The sequence below is a fragment of the Pseudophryne corroboree genome, chromosome 2 (assembly GCF_028390025.1).
Source record: "Pseudophryne corroboree isolate aPseCor3 chromosome 2, aPseCor3.hap2, whole genome shotgun sequence".
Lineage (NCBI taxonomy): Eukaryota > Metazoa > Chordata > Amphibia > Anura > Myobatrachidae > Pseudophryne > Pseudophryne corroboree.
In genome coordinates this window covers 252,488,369-252,508,438 of record NC_086445.1, presented here as the reverse complement: position 1 = coordinate 252,508,438, position 20,070 = coordinate 252,488,369, and the positions used below count along the sequence as shown (strand labels likewise).

The 20,070-nt window shown below is 42.6% G+C and overlaps 1 protein-coding gene across 4 annotated transcripts in view; it reads right to left on the bottom strand.

Annotated features, from left to right (window-relative positions):
- Nucleotides 1-20,070, bottom strand: part of ITGA7 (integrin subunit alpha 7) — a 235,309-nt gene that overhangs the window by 64,584 nt on the left and 150,655 nt on the right. For 2 of the 4 annotated variants that reach the window (XM_063952666.1, XM_063952668.1), the window contains exons 4-10: nt 19,404-19,659; nt 14,239-14,370; nt 4,878-5,085; nt 3,159-3,352; nt 1,866-1,954; nt 1,207-1,334; nt 775-870 (exon numbers count right to left, since the gene is read on the bottom strand). In XM_063952666.1, the coding sequence (XP_063808736.1) occupies nt 775-870; nt 1,207-1,334; nt 1,866-1,954; nt 3,159-3,352; nt 4,878-5,085; nt 14,239-14,370; nt 19,404-19,659 (1,103 nt within the window). Of the gene's footprint in view, nt 1-774; nt 871-1,206; nt 1,335-1,865; nt 1,955-3,158; nt 3,353-4,877; nt 5,086-12,626; nt 12,747-14,238; nt 14,435-19,403; nt 19,660-20,070 lie in introns of those variants that run through there. The other 2 variants (XM_063952667.1, XM_063952669.1) reach the window with 2 other exon arrangements.

The window sequence follows — 20,070 nt, the reverse complement described above, 5'->3', positions numbered from 1 at the left end:
CGACAGTCAGAAAATGGTAAATACTGGGGTTAGGCCTGGGGGGTTGTTAGGGGTCAGAATGCGGGAGGGTTAGGGGTTAGGATGCGGAAGGGGACAGTTAGGGTTAGGCCTGGGGGGTGATAGCGTTAGAATGCGGGAGGGTTAGGATGTGGAAGGGGACAGTTAGGGTTAGGCCTGGGGGGGGGGGGTGTTAGGGTTAGAATGCGGGAGGGTTAGGGTTAGGATGCGGAAGGGGACAGTTAGGGTTAGGCCTGGGAGGGTGTTAGGGTTAGAATGCGGGAGGGTTAGGGTTAGGATGCTGAAGGGGACAGTTAGGGTTAGGCCTGGGGGGTTTTAGCGTTAGAATGCGGGAGGGTTAGGATGTGGAAGGGGACAATTAGGGTTAGGCCTGGGAGGGGGTGTTAGGGTTAGAATGTGGGAGGGTTAGGATCTGGAAGGGGACAGTTAGGGTTAGGCCTGGGGGGGTGTTAGGGAAAGAATGTGGGAGGGTTAGGGTTAGCATGTGGAAGGGGACAGTTAGGGTTAGGCCTGTTGGGGTGGTAGGGTTAGAATGCGGGAGGGTTAGGGTTAGGATACGGAAGGAAAGGGTTAGGGATTGTGTTAACGTGCCAGTATCTGTCGGGATTGTGACTTCCGGGATTTGGTGCCTAACTGTGTGAAATAATTTGTCCTACTGAAGCTCCTGTTAATATAAACATTTCTGTAGCTATTCTGCACATGCTAATAATGTATCTGTCTTGATTCTAGCTATAAATGTAACATAAATCTGCTCACCATATCCCGGGTCCATGCTTACAGCTTTGCTGCTCCAGATCTATGTTTTGCGGGGATACAGTAACCTGCTTATGGACACGGATAACAGTGCGGGATCTAAGGCGAATAAAATAATTGCATGACTTAAGCAGGTAGCTAGACTTGAAAATTGGACCATCAAATAAAATGTTATTTCAATTATAGGAACAAAATAATTTTGAAACAGTAAAACAGCAACTAGATTGACTGTAAGATATCAGCTTAAGTCACAAGAACACATACATTACCAAAATAATTGGTAGCACACATCACAACTAGTATATACTGTATCTATAGTTTCGCCAGCCGTTAGACTACCTCAATAACTAAGGAATCAGAACCAATCATTAAAGAGTATACTGTTCCATAAACTTCTTAATGCAGAAATTCCCTGAAATCTTTATTGAAACTCACCTGTAAAGGACCACGGTATCAGATAAGGATCCCACCACAAGGTCTGGGTAAGAGTTTTCATCAATATCGAGGCCCCCAGACAGCGAATAGCCAAAAGTGCTTATACCAACACTTACTCCATCCAGGACCTTGGAGACACATGACACGAAGGTAGGTGTTACCATGTAATATGTTACGTAGAAACAGATAAGCAAACAACCAGGATATCAACAATGCATTCAGCTGTTTCCTTGCTAGTGGGCTGATGCGGAAATGAACCTAAGTCAGACATTATTTAGGTCTGCAGCTCTGCCCACCGCGGGACTCCAGAGGGGTAAGTATAATTATATGGGTGCAGGGAGTGGGTGTGGGCTCCCCTGGAGTCAGGGTCCCGTGTGCACCCTATACCCTGCACCAATTATAAACATGCCACTGGTGCCACCGCAGTGGCCATAGCATCTGTATCCAAATTAATCCTGCAGCTATCCTACTGACTAACAGTATCACACTCTATGGAGGGAATTCAGTTCAACAAGACGGACGCCATGTGTTGTTCTGGAACAGCATATTTCACCCGTCACTTCTGTATATGGCCAATATGTGCATAGCCGGGCATCGTGGCTGAACTGAATTAGGCAATAGAGAGTGAACTTTAATAACCTGTCTCCCTCCCAGGTTACCTGTGCAGGTTTGGTCACTAATCCTGTTTGGCTTCCATGATATATAAACACTTTTCCGCTTCCATCAAATGGTGCTCCAACTGCAAAGTCTGTGACAAAATAAGACATTATAATATCGCCACCATTAGCATTTCACACCGTAGTGTTCTACTGTATGTCACAGCCATTAACGTAACATGAAAGGTAGGTTAGTCTGAAACCTTCACCTGCTTAAAAAGTGTTACTAATTCACTGTTCCCATTAACTGGAGTCATGGGGGATGCTCCATTCATGGGCGATGGGTGACAGCAGGTGAGCCAATCATCACTCAATCACCCACTACAATGGCATTTTAGACTGGTGAACAGCAATGATTACAGGAATGGGAAAGCAGTGGGATAATGGAGCAGTCCCGTGGCTGTGGCTACGGGTATGGGTCGTTGGGTTGACACAACTTAGGTCGACCACTGAAGGTCGACATGGGCATTATGTCGACATGTACTAGGTTGACGGGTGAAAAGGTCGACATGAGTTTTTGGACTTTTTTTGGGTGTGTTTCCTTCGTAAAGTGACAGGGAACCCCAATTAGTGCACCGCTTCGCTCGCCATGCTTCGGGGCAATGTGCCTCGCTGCGCTCGGCACAGGTTGACGTTCCCAATTGTGGTCCACGTGGATCGTAAAGTATGAAAAAGTCCAAAAAATGAAAACTTTTTGAAAAAATGTCGACCTTTTGACATGTTGACCTAATGCACATGTTGACCATCAGTGGTCGACCTAATGACTGTCGACCTAAGCTGTGTCGACCTAACGACCATATTCCGTGGCTACGTGGTGGAACGTATTTCATAATGTAATGCAATCTCTGGCAGTAGTGTAGATTTAAAGGAAAATGTTATCTATTTACACACAGTATCGGGTTGATTCAATTAGCCACGAGGTAGGGGAGTTGCCATTGTTCCCCTTACAGCTCGGTCTAGCCCCAGACTCATGAATTATTGTATGTAGCCCTATGGTGCTCCAGACAAAAATCTGCAAGTCTGGAGGTACTTTAAGTGTGCCATATAGCTGCACTTACTGCAACATGAGGGGACTCCCGGGTATATTAATTGACCACAGTTTATTTTACCTTTAAGGCTGTTGTATATACTGTAGATGGAGAACTTTTGTTTGAACCATAATGTGCTATCTGTGGTGTGATAGGTTGTCTAACTTTACCATAAAACATCTCAGGATCCGTTCTGCTATGTATACATCACTACTGTAAATACATAAGTATAAAGGTGTACGCTCAGTGCATTGCATTCGCTCCTGACCTTTGAATCCATCCTGGTTGATATCCCCTAAGCTACCGATAGTTAATCCAAACATGGATCCGTCTGTTCCATTCAGTCGGATAGGGGGGGAAGAATCCAGTTTGCCAGCTTTATTTATGTACACATAGACAGCACCGCCAATCTCTTCCTTGCGTGAGAAGAAATTAGGGGCACCTACCAGCAGATCTGTCCAACTAAATAAAGCAGATAAGTAGAAACTAAATATAGAACCAGAAATAGGATAAGGAGAAAGAAACAAAGAACATAACTATGAAATGGAAAATGCACATGTATTAAAGTATAGTTTAGTGTTATTAGTATTTAATCACAATGTATTCACATTTAATAAAAATCTGCTTTTAAATATCTAGCTATAATATCTGTACTATATTTAGATGAAAAAGGACATCCAAATCTATGAGTTTATTGTTAAAGTTTGGCATGTTAATAACAATGATAAATAGCTGTGCATTAGTTCATGTCCTTGCCTAACTCCCATGTGATCTTATGCTCATACATATAGAGCTTGTAATAAGTGTGGACACTGTTGGTACATAGCGCAGTAGTGCTGAGGAGTGTCAACAAATACAAGGTTCCCTCAAGGGGAGGCACTCTATATACCGGCTTTCGGGATCCCGTCGCTCAGCATACTTGCGTCAGGATCTCGATCGCCGGGTTACGACACCTATTCTCAATCCTGGGCTGTACATGACAGCCCTGGAGGGAGAATAAATAGCGTGTTGCATGTAGCGCGCCACTGTGCCTGCAGCGTGGCGAGCGCAGCAAGCCCGCATGGAGCTCCTTTGCGCTCAACCCGCTGCCAGCATTCCGGCAGTCGGGATCCCAGCGCCAAGATCCCGACAGCCGGCCATTCGTAGTACACCCCTCTCAAGGATCCACTGAACTCTCATCTCTATTTAGCTGCTGGATCCAGTGAGATCCACTACAATTGTTGTTGTCATCTCTGTACTGATGCCTAAACCATTACAACATCCAAGGGCATGGAAGAGCCTCCACCTCACTCAATGCTCTGCCTTTATCAACTGTTCCTCCATATTCTCTCAATACATCACTCACATCAATCCACCATGCATCTTCTCAATAAACCGTCTTTATTTCTCCTACTCACTTTCACGTCTGTCCAAACTTCTCTCCAGAGTTTTATTTCTCTCCCCTCTACTATTATTTCTCTTGAACTTTTTCGGTGTCCTGCACCCAATTATTCACCAACCTGCACAAACATGCACATCCCTTACAACTTCCACTAGCTTATAAACTTTCACACTCCTTAACCCTAGTTTCAGGTCTACATTTATTTTGTCTCCCTTGTATCGCAGTGGTTTATATAACCTTTGTTCTCATGACTGTCCAGCACTGTAGAACACTGTGGCACCTTACATATCAATGATGATGATGATAATAATAATTATAATAATAATACATTTTTTTAATACTTTTTTTTAACATTCATAATAATAATTAACAGGTTCAGTATGAATTACCGGCGGCCGGCTAGCGGTATTTTAACCGCTTCCGTAATTAACTACAACAGTGTAAAAGATTATCAAAAGCAAAACAAGGGGTAATTGGTAATCATCTAGAATAAAAATAAAATCAGATACTACACGTAACAGCTTTTTATTTTTTTAACATTAGCACAATATAATATAGTTGTTGTGGTTTTCACTGCACCAATTTTTGGTGCAGTAAATGACTTACCCATCATTATTGAGATCCTCCATTGCTACAGAGTACCCAAAGGATGAAGCTAGAGTCTCTCCCCAAAGAGTGAGCTCTGGAACGAGTTGGCTTCCGATGTCCCGACGCAGAATAACCACAGCACCTGTGTGATTTGCACGGGGGGCCCCGCTTACAAAGCTCAGCTTGTTCCTCCCTGTAACCCCCCACCCTGAGTCCACTGAGAAACCTGAAGGATGCAGGTCAAGAGTCAGCAATTTTTTTATTATCAACAGTAATGAAACATGACACATAGGAAGAAATGTTAGAGGAAAGACAAAGCATTGAGGGATCACTGGGAGATCCATGAAGAGTAAGTCACATTACAGGTGGACAAGACTGGATTACAGTCTACTTTAGACCGATAATGGAACAAATACTGGCTGTTGGATTGCCTGATGGATGTTCCATAGATAATTATGTGTCTCTTCACTCACTCAGAGAAGAAAAAACGTTTGTGTACGCCATGATTTTTCATTATAGAAATCCTGGTGTACAGTGACCACACATTAAAGGCGGCATTATGAATATTTAAGTCCTATCCAACATCCATGGTGATCAGAAGGTTTCTACCCACAGTTGGCAGTGCTGACATTAAACCAGTAATTGGTCAGCACAAGGCCTTGGGCTTTGGTAGGAATGGATCAGCTTCCCCTCATTGTCTGGTCCACTTATTAGAAAGCAGGAGATGCAGCTGAAGTGAGTGGATGAATGAAGTGTTAGATTAGCCCCTGATACTGAACCACAATCATCAGGCTCCTCTGGTTCTGGCTGTATGGTCCCATCAGGTCTGAATGCAGTCCCACAAGTGACATGATGGGCTGTTTACAGCCAGTTCTGATAGAACCTGTTTACATAACTAAACTGTGATGATACACATGAGATTATTAGTTACTTCATCCACCTTTTAGCAATAAGATGCTTCAAATATTTCCAGAGGCGTTAGTGAAACATTAAATCAATGTCTGTTTAAATAATGGCCCCTGATAAAGCTTCTTCCTTACAGTAGCCTCAGAAGGATTCCTCACCAACAGCTATATTAATTATTCTATCACCTTATGTATCCAGTATTCTCCACACCTATTAGACTGTAAACTCATATGGGCAGGACCATACTGTGTGTCTTCTGTTTTAAAGTATATCATGTTATGAAATCATAATAAGTATGTACTGTATGCAAAATGTAATGTTTCATTTTCATCCAGTGGCAAGATGGGGTAACTAAGCCCAAGGGGCTCGATTTAGAGTCACGTGCCATTTTAGCAGACTGTGTATAAATCAGGGCCTTCATACGCAACTTAGAGCGAGTCTTATGCATCTCCACTTGCGGGTAAGTGGGTGTTGCTGGGAGGAAAAGGGGTGTTTGCACGTAGGATATGAGTTCCATGGGTGTGTTGACAGACATGAAGGCTGTTTAGAGGTGAGGGTGTGCGCAAATACACCTGTTGTCAGACACATCTCCCAAGGACAAGGCTGGTGCATGAAGGGCCCACAGGAGGAATACATTGGTAAGAGCCCATGTTAAGGGGTGTGACCAGTCTCCAGAGGTGGAGTGGCCAGCCACCACATTGGTTTGCCTAACTATTAGAGAGTGCATGGGCTGGGCCCCTTTACAAATATATAAATAGTAAATACTGCTAGTGCATGCATGATAATGTATTAGATTAATAACAGCAATGCACTGTAGAAAATACACCATAATCCTGTGCAGTATAAGGTAACTATATGTACCTTAGAATTCAACTGCACAGTCTGGAAGCTGATCCCTAGAGGAGGTGGGCCCCCAGGCAGTGGGGTCCACCAGGGCTTTCCCCTGTATCCCTGTGGGCCAGTCCAACCCTGAGGGGGGGGGCGGTTGTATAGATGCGGCTAACTCTGCATGAAAGGGGCTATTCACATTTATTTCTGAATATGTAAAGCAGCTACAATTGCAATTATGAATCAGGACTAAGGTGTACAAAGAATGAGATTCGCTTTTATGTTTTTTTACTTTAAGTAATGCTCTTATATCCCCATGTAGAAGACGGGTAGGACGCCCTCCATTACAACAAATGTTACCACTAATTTACACAATATGCTCATTTGCTGTATTTATAGTAATTGAGTTGGGGCGAATTTCACATAGAGAAATATTGTGTTCTTATACAGAGCTGTCAGATGCTGGTAGGAATGGTAAGTGATACATCAGCAAGTACTGAATTTTCATCCCCACCACAGATTACTCTCAGCCAGACTGCTGTGAAAAATATTATCAGACAAAACTGTATAGAACTTTAAAAAGAAACAAGACCCGTGTATGACACAGCACTTTGCTGACGCCATAAAGGTAACCATATGCTTTATTTTGCTAAGTTGTCACATAAAGCCACAGTGACAGAAACCTATTCTTACTATCCCTGTAAGTAATGTACATTTAGAGTTGGAATTCTAAGTTAAATCATCCAATTTAATGATCTTCCATTACTAAAACTAAGACTGTTCTGTGGAAACTAGCAATACCAGCAACCCTTAGCATTAGTTCTCGGGAAGCACGGTGGTACAGTGACACTGTTGGCTCTAAGCATTAGGGACATCAGGGCTTTACATAATGAGCTTTATTTGTATGGACTTTATATAATCACAGTGTTCGCATGTGTTTCTTACTAGAACCCAATAGCAACTGGTAAGTTTTCTGGCTTTTGATGAAAAACAAAAGCACAGAAAAGACAATATAACAGTTCAAATGTAGTTGTGTACAACAAGTATAGAGATCTAGGAATATAACTCCAGTGCATATGAATATATTGTATTTCCATGCCAATTTATTTTTCATCTTGAGTTTTTTTGGTAATAGTCCTGTATTATAGGAAAATTTGGACAGGATAGACTGGAAAACACTTACTGCACAATAACTGCCTATTAGTACCTGGTTATGAGAGTGTCTTAAGCATGGGGGGTAGATAGGACGTTTAAGATGATGTCTGAGATAGTGTTTCCAATTTTATCAAGATTAATAATTTTGTAGGAAATGTAGGAGACACTGGATTTGGGTTTCAGCCTTGGCTGGCGTAGGTTACTGGCTCACAATCACAATCTTTAGTAACTTTCATGTACATTTTTTAATTCTCTGGTTTGCTACTAGTGTGCTAGAATAACGTTTCTGCTGTAGAAACCATTATGTGTTTACATTACAAGTTGTTTTATTTTCCTTTTAAGCGCTTTTAACTCATCTATTTGATTACAAGAGTGTAATGTATTGGAGTGTTTGTATCTAGTGCTGAGCTAATTTTAGAAAATGGCCACAGAGGACAGCTTTACACGGCATCGTCATGAGCCTGACCTAATGTCCTCAGATTTTTTCATTAAGGAGTATTGTTTTTGTTGTTTGCTGTTTCAGAGTGGGGAAGTCTTGAAGACTCCTTGGAGATTTATATCATAATATCCATGAAAACCAGGAGACAGAAATAGAGAATGGTTTGATCATTTAAAGCTACACTACCAACTGCGCTATCAATGTTTCTAAGCTTATCCCTAATCTATATGAGCCCTGGGGCCTGACCTGCAGATTCTGAAGAAAAAAAAGCTGGAAAATGAATCCGGTGCCCCACTTTCAAATGACAGCGGAGGAGGGTATGAGTGGGAGGCCAATGTGGTTGCTTCTATTGACTCCCTCCCCATGGTCTCCAGCTGGGGAGGTGAGAAGGGGGTGTGAGGTTGGGCCCTGTGAAAAACAGCTCCATTCATCAGGTATGGCGTGGAGTTGACATAGTGGAAGGTTCTGCAGCTACTGTATGATATCATACATTTTCACATATTGTATTATAACTGTAAAGGTGCATAGTGCATACACGTGGTACGATTTTCCTTGCGATATGGACTATATAGTCCATATCGCGGGAAAATATAGTGCATATCACACCGTGTGTATATAGCTTGTGATACCGATGCGCACTCCTGCAGGGTCAGTATCGCATGAATAAATAGACTGTGCAAGCAAGGCAAGTTTGACTAGAAAGTGTACAATCTAGTTTCTAGTATAGGCACAATTGTATACAGTCAAAATCGCACATAGTCAAAATCGCACCAGTCAATATCGGTGGTTCTAGTCTCCGGGGAGTTCAAGGGAAATCGCATGGTAAAAATCAGCCATTGTCATTATCTCACCCGTGTGTACCCGCCTTAAGAAGCATTTGTTGGAGAACATCAAACAGCAGGAGCTGTGGAGAAATAAATGATGTTGTGTTCTCCTGGATGGCACAAATGCCATGTATCGCAAATGTATATTTAAGAGTATTAAAACTGAGAGCTGCTTCAATCTTGTCTGACACATACATTTTATCTAAACTTACATTAAGTATCATGTTAAAGTCACTATATATTCTTAGCTAAATAGATTTAATTTTCTTAAAGAATTGGGGTTCCCTGTCACTTTAAGCAGGAAACACCCCAAAAAAGTAAAAAAACTCAAGTCGATCTTTTAATGTGTCGACCATTTTCACGTGTCGATTATTTGTCCATGTCGACCATGCCAATGTCGACCAATAGTGGTCGACCTTATGACTGTCGACCATAACATGGTCGACCATTCATACCGGAACCAATCACACAATCTACTGTATTTAGCACATACTTTCCTACCTTTTAAAACTTATTTCAAAGAGATTGTGCAAGTAATAGCTTGGTGCCACATGTTGCTGAAGGGAACTTGTCCTGTTCTGCCTGAAGAGCATGTGAAGGTCCAAGCCTTCTCACCATTTTGCACCAACTTTTTCGGCAACTTTTTACGGATTTTTTCAACCCCCTTCTCCCCTCTTTCTCTGTCCACCACTTTCTCTCCCCCTGCTTTCTTTCTGATACATTTATTTATCTCGCCTTCTTTCCCGTCTATGCCTCCTCTCATTTCACTTTTCTCTTATACTGGAGAGAAGAATAAATAATGACTGCATATGTGTGCTGGAGAGCAGCGACCATATACTTGTAGCACACTTCCTCTTGGTGTTTCCTGAGCGGTGGCTCTGCCTTTCTGGCCCATATTCAGGGAGATTGGCTAGTATGGTTTACCGGGTTAAGTCACTTACATATACTTGTGACCTCTGCCGTTTTCATCGATAGCAGGAGATATCTGACACAGTAGCACTAAGTGAAAGCTTTAGAACTGCAGTGTCAGTTCTTCTCAACTACAGAGGGGTTAGCAACACTGAAAGGGATCGCCAGAGCCCCCGGCTATACATAAGATCTGCTAAATACTGCAAATGTTGGTAATCTCAATGTAGGACTACCACCAAAGTACTATTTTTGGAAAGAGAGTCCCCCCTCTCTCTCTCTCATAAAGACAGCAGGGCAGGGCTGTGATATATATTGTCAACCTAATGGCTACTGCACATGGACACTTTTACATCTGTGCAGTGAACTGTGTTGGATTGGCACCATCCCCCAGGTGTTGGGGACGAGAACCACACTTGCCTCTTGGTCATCCACTCTGGGATTACCAAAAAGTTGTCCTGTATAATATATGTATGTTTGGATTAAAAGATCAACAGTGTCTAGATAGACAGTCAATAGGTCAACAACAGATGGTCAACAGTCAATAGGTCAACAAGGTCAAAAGGTAGACAGTTATATGGTCGACGTGGCGTTAGGTAGACAGGGTCAACAGATCAACTACGAAAAAAAGGACACTTTTTTGTTGTTATCTTAAACCTATACCTAACCCTAAACCTACCCCTCCCCATAGTGCCTAACCCATACCCTCCCCCTGGTGCCTAACCCTAACTGTCCTCTTCCGCAGCCTTAGCCTAACCCTCTGCCAAGTGCACAACCCTCACAGTCCCCTCCAGTACCCTAACCCAAGTGCCTAACCTCTAAAAATCCTGAAAAATCAGGTGTCTACTTTTATTGTGTCGATCATTTGAATGTCAACCGCTGTCCCTGTCGACTGTTTAACTGTCAACCTTTTGACCCTGTCGACCTATTTACCGTCAACCACCTGGTGTCAACCCATTGACTACCTATTTACTATCTTCCATCCGGATACCAATGTTTGTATAGTAGTTTGTAACTTTTACACAGTAATGAAAATTCCCACAATTCACAAAAAGTAAAAGGAAAAATACTGTATCTGGGGAAATGCTGTGATGCTAAAAGGCAGGAGATTGGAGTGTAAAATCTGTGAAAGTGGTGCACTGGAATGACCGGACAATGCAATAAAGTGATCATTTCTGGGAAAATAAAAAATCCGGGAATGTGAAATGTGAGTCTGACTCTCCCTATCCCTGCCACAATAAATTACACTTGCTACTTATTTGTCTCATTTGTTAAAGCATGACCACTTTGACCCACAAACACCTATAGCGTACTATGAGCAGTCTGCCTAAGACACGTGAATGTACCAATTCTGTCTTACATCTTATTCAGTCTTACATCTTATATAGCAAAGGATCTTGTCTTATTAATGATGTGTGTTCTCGTTTTGTAACTTATTTTCCAAGAAAGTCTGCTACAAATTGCGTGTATGCTTTAGGAATATATAATACTCCTTACAATAATAACCAGAGTGCACCTATAAAGGTGGATGATGTTCTTTATAAGGCATGTGCAGTGTTGTCATTCGCAAAGCAACAGCCAGCAGGTGTAATACAGCAGCAACATATAGTGCTAAGGGTATGGGGTTAGCATAGGTTAGCAAAGCCTATGGCAAGAACAAAAGTAGGAAAAGCATAATATAAATATGCAGTTTTTATATTAATTACCCGTGATACTCAAACGTAAAATGAAAATATTACTAGTAATTCTAACATTATTACTATTACATAAATTAAGGACAAAATGTAACATTTTCAATAGTATCATTTACATTATAGAGACTTCTTTGTATCTAAAATAGTTTTCACTAGTTAGTAAAAATGGAGAAAGTTTGAGTATCACTGGGTCACAGAACAATGCGGCTTATAAGCACTTATCACTTTTATGGCATTATCTCGTGTGCATGCAACAGTGAGAGCCAGAAGACAGTGGTTGGCAGAGATTGCTGTATTGATTAGAGGAAAGATCCAGACATTAGGTGCATCGACAAGACACACGGAGCCACTCAGATGACATATGCACAATAACACAACACACAGAGTCACAGCTCAGATCAATATATTTTGGAATCAGCTAAATCAATACCATTCATTTTATCTTCTGCTGTATTAATACATTTCTATTTATTGTTGACTGCAGGGTGTTTTGCTGAGGAATGGTAGAGATTTATACCACTATAACAAATAACATGTTTTCCACATATATGTAATCAGTAATCACTGGGGATTTATTAAAAGTTGCTGCAATACATTGGCTGTATCTGGAACACGGCAAGAATAGGTGTTGTATCCCATAGCAACCAATCACACGCAAACTACTTTTTCTAAAACAATTCGACTGTCTACAGTAAACATCTTTACGTCTGCACTGTTTTCACAATTGACCAGTATTCAATTTCATACATATTCCCCACAGTGATTTCTGGCTGCTATCTACAGGCATGCTTCCACAAAATATCAATAAAACAGCAAACAAGCAAATAAACAGAAATAACAGAGCAAACAGATAAGCCATGCCTGAGATTCCAATGCCACCATAGCATGCACATACAAAGCGTGTGATACGCAATCACCACTGCCAGATGGTAGGACAGACCATCATTTGGATGACAGGAGCATGCAGGAGGGAGGAGCTGAACCCGGCCCACACACATGTATGCAGATTACAAACCTAAATAGCTATTGAGAGCTACATCGGAGCCCAGTCTGGCTGCCTCTTCCCTGGGCTCCAGCGTTTTATACACCAGCTGATCCGGGTCTGAGCTATCAATGTTTGTGACAAACAAGAGTCCTGTGCCAGGACCATGAATCCCCCAGGAAGAGAGGTAGAGGATGGGGGGAGAGAAAGAAAAGGGAACACAGGTTAGAAGGTACACAAGACAAGTGTGTCATGGCCTGAGCTGAGAGAGAAAAGACGAGAGAGGAAGAGGCCGTAAAAAATCTTATGCCAAATGATCAACCTCTTATAATCTCTTTATAAACACTATGGGATACTATTTACTAAACTGCAGGTCCTTCGTTTTGTCCAGGGGAATTAAAGCACCAATAATAGTATATGCAAATCATGTAATCATGGCAGTACGGATGGTGTAGTGGTTAGCATTACTACCTCACAGCACTGAGGTCATGGGTTCAATTCTCACCATGGCTCTAACTGTGCGGAGTTTGTATATTCTCCTCCGTGCTTGTGTGGGTTTCCTCCGGGTACTCCGGTTTCCTCCCACAATCCAAAAATATACTGGTAGGTTAACTGGATCCCAACAAAATGAACCCTAGAATGAATGTGTGTGCGTGTACATGTATAGATTGCAAGCTCCACTGGGGTAGAGACTGATGTGAATGGCGAAAATATTCTCTGTAAAGCGCTGCGGAATATGTGTGCGCTATATAAATACCTGGTAATAAATAATAATCATGTCTGGTTTTGCATTTAATAGTATTGCGGTCCTAAAGCCTGTGAGCAAAACTGCAGAGCATTGGCAGCTTTGAAAACCACCACTCTAGAGTGCAGTAACGCCTCATTGCCAGCAGGGGTCACTGTCTATGGAGAGATCTTACCACACTACTAACTTACTTAATACGACATAATCAAAAATGGAAGGGAAGTAAGCTCCAAAATAATTTTCAAAACTTTATATTTATGCCTTAGAGTCACTTTGTGGAAATTGGATTTTCTGGCAAAACCAAGAGAACTTTCTCCCATTTCCCATGATAACTTGTCAGCTAGGCACTCTACTAGTGAGTGTTTCATTTTAACCATTTCATTCATATCAACAAATATATGAGTGAAATGTATAGAGTGACAGCCATATTGGTAACCTATGCTTGTACGAGTGTTTAGTGGTAGAAAAAAAATTAAAGGTGTAATTCCTTATAGTCAGGGCTGGACTGACCAACTGGCAAATGCCAGAAGGGCCGAGGCCGCACGGCATACATAGAGACCAGGGCTGGCAGAGCAGCTCTGCCTCCTGGCACTCTGCTCAGCCACCCGGCACACAGAGACACAGGGACGGGCTGTAAGGCCACACCCCATGAACAGTGGCCACGCCCCCATGAGCACACCCCTAGGAGCTGTGCTCATGTGGCAGCTACATTGCCAGGGCTTTTTTACCGCCCCAGTTCGTCCCTGATTTTAGTCTATATCTAGGAACTAATGCAGTAATTATCTAGATCTTCACAGTAACATTTAGCTTTAGTACATACAGGGCTAGAAAAGACATTATTTTGGGTCCGATCCTCTTTCACTCTCATTTTCTCTCCAGCAACTAGCCACGACCCCGTACCAAGATAACTGTTGTATGGAAGTGGGATCATTTCAGGTTTCTGACTGTTCTCTCCAGCAACTTCATAGGGACCGTCATCGTAAGTCCCAAGTTCCAAAGCGCTCTGATTAAAAAGCTCCACCCGCATCTCACCTGGGAGGTAAAGTGAGCGTGAGATGGAAGCTAAGGACCAGGCAAGAACAACAGCTCTGTGTGGCTGGAAAACAATTAATGTCTTACACAAACTTATAGTAACAGCATACACTCACAGAGATGCCAATCAAAGGGTCTGATGCAGAGGTGGATGCTATAGAACAGATATTACGTCTCTTTATACAGCGGCTATGCTAAAATATTCTAAAGTCGCAGGAGGCGTCTTAAGTAAAAAGTTGCCCACTTTGTGATCCGATGCTGAATCCGAGGACACAGCATTGGCTCAACTGCATGACCATAGGACATCTGAGCAAACCTCAGTTTATTCAGGATGCCTGGCCAAATCATACTGCCACTGGCGTCGGAATGCCCAGCGAATGGGGCCCACACCCCCTCATTTTCTTGAATGCTACCCATCATCGCCCCAAAATGCCAGCAGCATGTCAGTCATGCGATGCTTTTGGAGTAGTGCGAGCAACATCGCATCCTGGGCCTGATTCGTGTCTGTAAGTAAAGCAAAAAAAAACAGGCAACTAGGCAAAACCATGGTGCGCTGCAGGTAGGACAGATATAACCTGTGCAGAGATTTAGATTTGGGTGGGGTGAGTTCAGACTGAATCTAAATTGCAGTGTAAAAATAAAGCTGTCTAACGTTTGTGGGTTACATGCAAAAGCAGCCAGTATTTACTCTGCACAGAAAAAATATAAATGTATTTGCTCCCCTTGCATGGCAACATGGTTTGTTCCAGACACAAAGTTACGTGATTTTTTTTTTGCTTTACTTACAAACCTGAATCAGGCTTTATGTGCATGCGCAGATCTACGATCTTTAGCCAAGTGCGCAATTAATCAGAATAGCGTCCACCTCTGAATCAGCCACGAAGTGTACAATAAGAGATAAACAGAATAAAAGACTTTCACTCTTATCACATATGTTCAGTCAAAGAACTCCTGGGAATAAAAGTAAGGCATTTACATTACATAAGATATACAAAGAACAGTATATGAAACGGGATACGGTCATTAGGACGACCACACTTAGGTCGACAGTCATTAAGTTGACTGCTATTGGTCGACATGCATTAGGTCGACATGGTCACTAGGTAGACATGGTCTCTAGGTCGACATGGAAAAAGGTCGACATGCGTTTTTCACATTATTTTATTTTTTTAACTTTTTCATACTTGACGATCCACTTGGACTACAATTGGGAACGGTAACCTGTGCTGAGTGCAGTGGTAGCGGAGCGAGGCACCTTGCCCGAAGCATGGCGCGTGAAGCGAGCCATGCGAGGGGACACGGTGCACTAATTGGGGTTCCCCGTCACTTTATGAAGAAAACAACACCAAAAACGGTAATAAATCTCATGTCGACCTTTTCCCATGTCAACCTTGTTCATGTTGACCTAATGACCATGTCGACCTAATGCATGTCGACCTAATGACCTATACCCTATGAAACTATACACCAATACAGAAACTTGCCATTGAACAATGACCATAGCACTGCGGAATTTTCACTTGCAATTTTCCATAGATGAAAAATCCCAGAGATTATGAGCATGAGTGATAAATAAGACGATTTCCAGAGCTGCATATTGCTGCTATAATATTGTGGGCTAGATGCATCATCGCTTCAAAAGTGATAAAATGTAGAGATGAGCGGATTCGGTTTTACTCGGATTTACTCGGTTCTCAAAATGGCATCTTATTGGCTCACGGATGTCATGTGTTTTGGATAGCCAATCAGATGCCGTTTTGAGAACCGAGTAAATCCGAGTAAAACCGAATCCGCTCATCTCTAATAAAATGGAGAGTGAAAAAGTACCAGCCAATCAGGTCCTACCTGCCATGTCACAGGCTGTGTTTGAAAAATGGCAGTTAGGAGCTGATTGGCTGGTACTTTTTCACTCTCCATTTTATCACTTTCCAAGCGATGATGCATCTAGAGTGTTTGTAGCTGATCCTGGGTACTGACACGCAGTGAGGAGCAGCATCTTCCATCACTGCTATACCCGCTGGGCTAAATGTTAGAGGTAACAGGAAATGTATCGTTAGAGGACAAACTCTGTTGTGACATCATTCAAAAACATTATATATATGGAAATATATTTGTAATGAGAATTAGCTGTAATAATTACTAACATAATCGCTGTGGAAAAATCGCCAGTGCACACTAGATTAGAAGTAGTGGTGAGGTAGCTAATTTAAGATCAAAACATTGAAACAATGAAATACACTGAGGTATACTGTATAAATATACCCACATCACTTACTGTATATACAGTTTTGCCAGTAAAGACAAGAGATTACTACTTGTACTGAACACAACGGAAACGTATGGAGCATTTCAGACTGTGGGCATTCAGATGATGTTGACTTGTACGAAATTAATAAAAAAAAAAAAGAACAATTGACTTTAGAAAATAGGGCAATTCCCACAGAACCTGCGTTTTCTTGGGGGGTTGACACATCAGTTGCATTAACTGAAGTCCCAGCAGGCAGTCTTTTTGTGTATCTGAAAATAATGCCTGCACTGCGCATACCCCATCCCCGCACAGCATATATATGGGCCCAGATTTATAAAGCCTTGGAGAATGATAAATAGCACAGTGATATAGTTCCGGCCAGCCAATCAGCTCCTAACTGTCATGTTACAGGCTGTGTATGAAAAATGACAGTTAGGAGCTGATTGGCTGGTACTTTATCATCGTGAAATCATCACGCTCCAAGGCTTGATAAATCTGGGCCTATAGTGTATACATTTTCAGATATGTCCACGCTCATCCTTATCACGAACGAGTTACACGTGCATACACATCGCGACTGCGACTAGCTGAGCCTGCGTGCGACTTGTTTGCAGGAGTGTATGCACAAGGCAATGCTATGAGTTGCAGGTGCGTACACAGCACATGTTCGCTGGCACACTAGTCGTGGCAAACAACCCGCAATTGTGAATAATCATTGGTAAGATGAGGCTGGACACATCTGTATACCTACACTGTATAGAACTTCCCTGTGCTACTCTAACTAGAATATATACTGCTCCCTCCTTCATATGCTCCTGTGTTATCTTTTCCATGAATCCTTTGCTAAATAGAGGGAATATGTGGAAACGCTAGTTTCCGCATTAAGTAGAAATCTGAATGCTGAATAGAGTCCATGGGGCAGAAGAACGGTGTACTGACACTGACAAATGGGAGAAACAAGGGTAGGAAGTGACACAGATACTGTATTTGGGAGTTAAGAATGTGGAGTAATAGACACACATGGAGAAGACACAGTGGCAGTAATAGATACACATGGAGAAGACAGGAGGAGTCACTGACACAGGGGGAAAATAGATCAGTGACACAGACAGATTAGAAGGATGCAGAGCCACATGGGAAGATTAGGTGGAGTCAGGAGGTTTCACTGATATGTGCACACACATGGGAGTAAAGGGATCAGGGATAGAAACATGGGTGACAAGAGGAGTAGGTGATAAAAGGAGAAGTGACTCAACCATGGGGGAAATAAGGAGCAGTGACCCTTTCATGGAGGAGACAAGGAGCAGTGACCTATAGTTGCGGAGACAAGAGCAGTGACCTATAGCTGCGGAGACAAGAGCAGTGACCAACAGTGGGGAATACAAGAGCAGTGAGCCACAGCGAGGGAGACAAGGAGCAGTGAGCCACAGCGAGGGAGACAAGGAGCAGTGAGCCACAGCGAGGGAGACAAGGAGCAGTGAGCCACAGTTGGGGAGACAAGGAAAAGTGACCAACAGTGTGGGGGACAAGGAGCAGGTGTAAATGTATTATAGCGGCACATATCATGCCGCTATAACACTTACTGCTTCGCCTCCTTCCAGAGGCGAAGCAGGAAGTCACTCAGACAAGATGTACTAACATCTTATCTGCCGAAGTGAACTCCCCTCACCGGTGATCCCCGCAGAGCACACAGCGCATCAGCTCAGTGCCGATGGCTGAAACTAGATCCTCTTCAGAGAAGGGTGGGAATACCATCTGACCCGCAATAAGATGGGTAAGGAGAACAAGGTTCAGAACATGGGGCCCAAAGTTACCCTTGCAGGCTCACTTTGCTCGCCACACTTTGGGCTTGGTAACTCGCTCTGCTCCGATTCGCTCGCCACCAGTTTACTAAAGGAAATAGATGGTGATGTGGATAGTGAAACTGCTCTTCCCCCTGTGAGATGGTATTTCCCTTGGTATTTCACCTTCTCTGAAGAGGATATAGCCACTACCCAGTGCTGATGCGCTGTGTCTCCAAGTCCGGCCGGCTCCACTGCGCATGCGTGAGATCTCGCAAATAATGCAAGATTTCCTGCGCAGCTCGGAGTCCGGATGCCTCCACAGGAAGGGACAGCTCTGTTCCTGCTGTGGAGATAGGGCAACTCCACCTGCAGCTGACAATATCAATGGCTGCAGATGTTGGTTGACTACTCATACATTGCCCTGGATATTGGCGTAATATCTTTTAGATAGCAGCGCCAATATGGACAGGGGCGCATAGCATAGTGCCCCTGTCACTGAGCCTGAACCAGCAGTGTCATACATGGGGGAGAAGCGGAATCATTGCACATACCACTTCTTCTGATACCACTTCTTCCCCATATCAACATTTAATACATTTACCCCTTATTTTCCAAACCCATTTATGGAGGTAGTGTTTACCAATATTTGTGGTGACCATTTCCCTGTATCACGTTTAGTAACTTTGCCTTCTATAATGTGATTATGTGAGTGATATATACAATCATGCACAATTTCACCCCAAATGTGACCATAGAAATACAACGGAACATATAATTTCGGTGACAAGTCCACTTTAACGCTCTGATTTTAGAAGAGTCATGGACTGTCAATACCAGTGATGCTGGTGGAACACTCACAATTGTTTGTGGTTTTGTTACTGCTAATAACAATTTTCTAAAATTCATACGCAGCTAAAACCAATGACTTCAGCAGCAAATGTAATGTCACAATGAAATATACCTAAGGCCATAACAAAGACCAATAACTGTCCAATAGTTACCTTTCCAGTTGTAGGTTCCAGGGGCCCCAAACATGATATAATGGTTGTCTGAGGTAAATCCAGCTGACATCCCTTGTTGGCAGAAACCAAACATCTCATGGCTTTGTGGTCGACCTTCGCAGAACTTCCACTCTCCTCCATCCAGGTCTTCTCTGATGGTCAGATCTTCACTGAGCACGTAGCAGCGACCAATGACGTCTCTGGTTTCTGAGGGCTGGCTCACCCTCTGTCGTGACTCGTATAGATGAGCACAAGTCTAATTAGAGAGAGTATAGAGGATGTGACATGAAGCTAAGGGGTAAATTACTAAGAATCGTGTTTGCCTGAGTTTTCATTCTTTGGCTTTTTTGCCCACTTTTTCAATCACAGGGAAATGAAACCATGGGAGTAAAATAACGATTTCAACTGCAAAACACTTCTGAATCTGCAAACAGAAATCAATACACCATCGGACTGACTACTTTCAATAGAAAAGAAGAAAACATGGAAATTTACTAAGAATCGTGTCTTTAAACATAGAGCAAATCTGGGACAAAAATACACTTTTTAAATAGATGTCCTCTGTACAGCGTGTGAAAAATAATACTGAAAAATGAGGGCATTTCTAGGGATACATTTATGTTATAATGGGGACATAATTCTACAACACTGGACTATTCCTGGACAT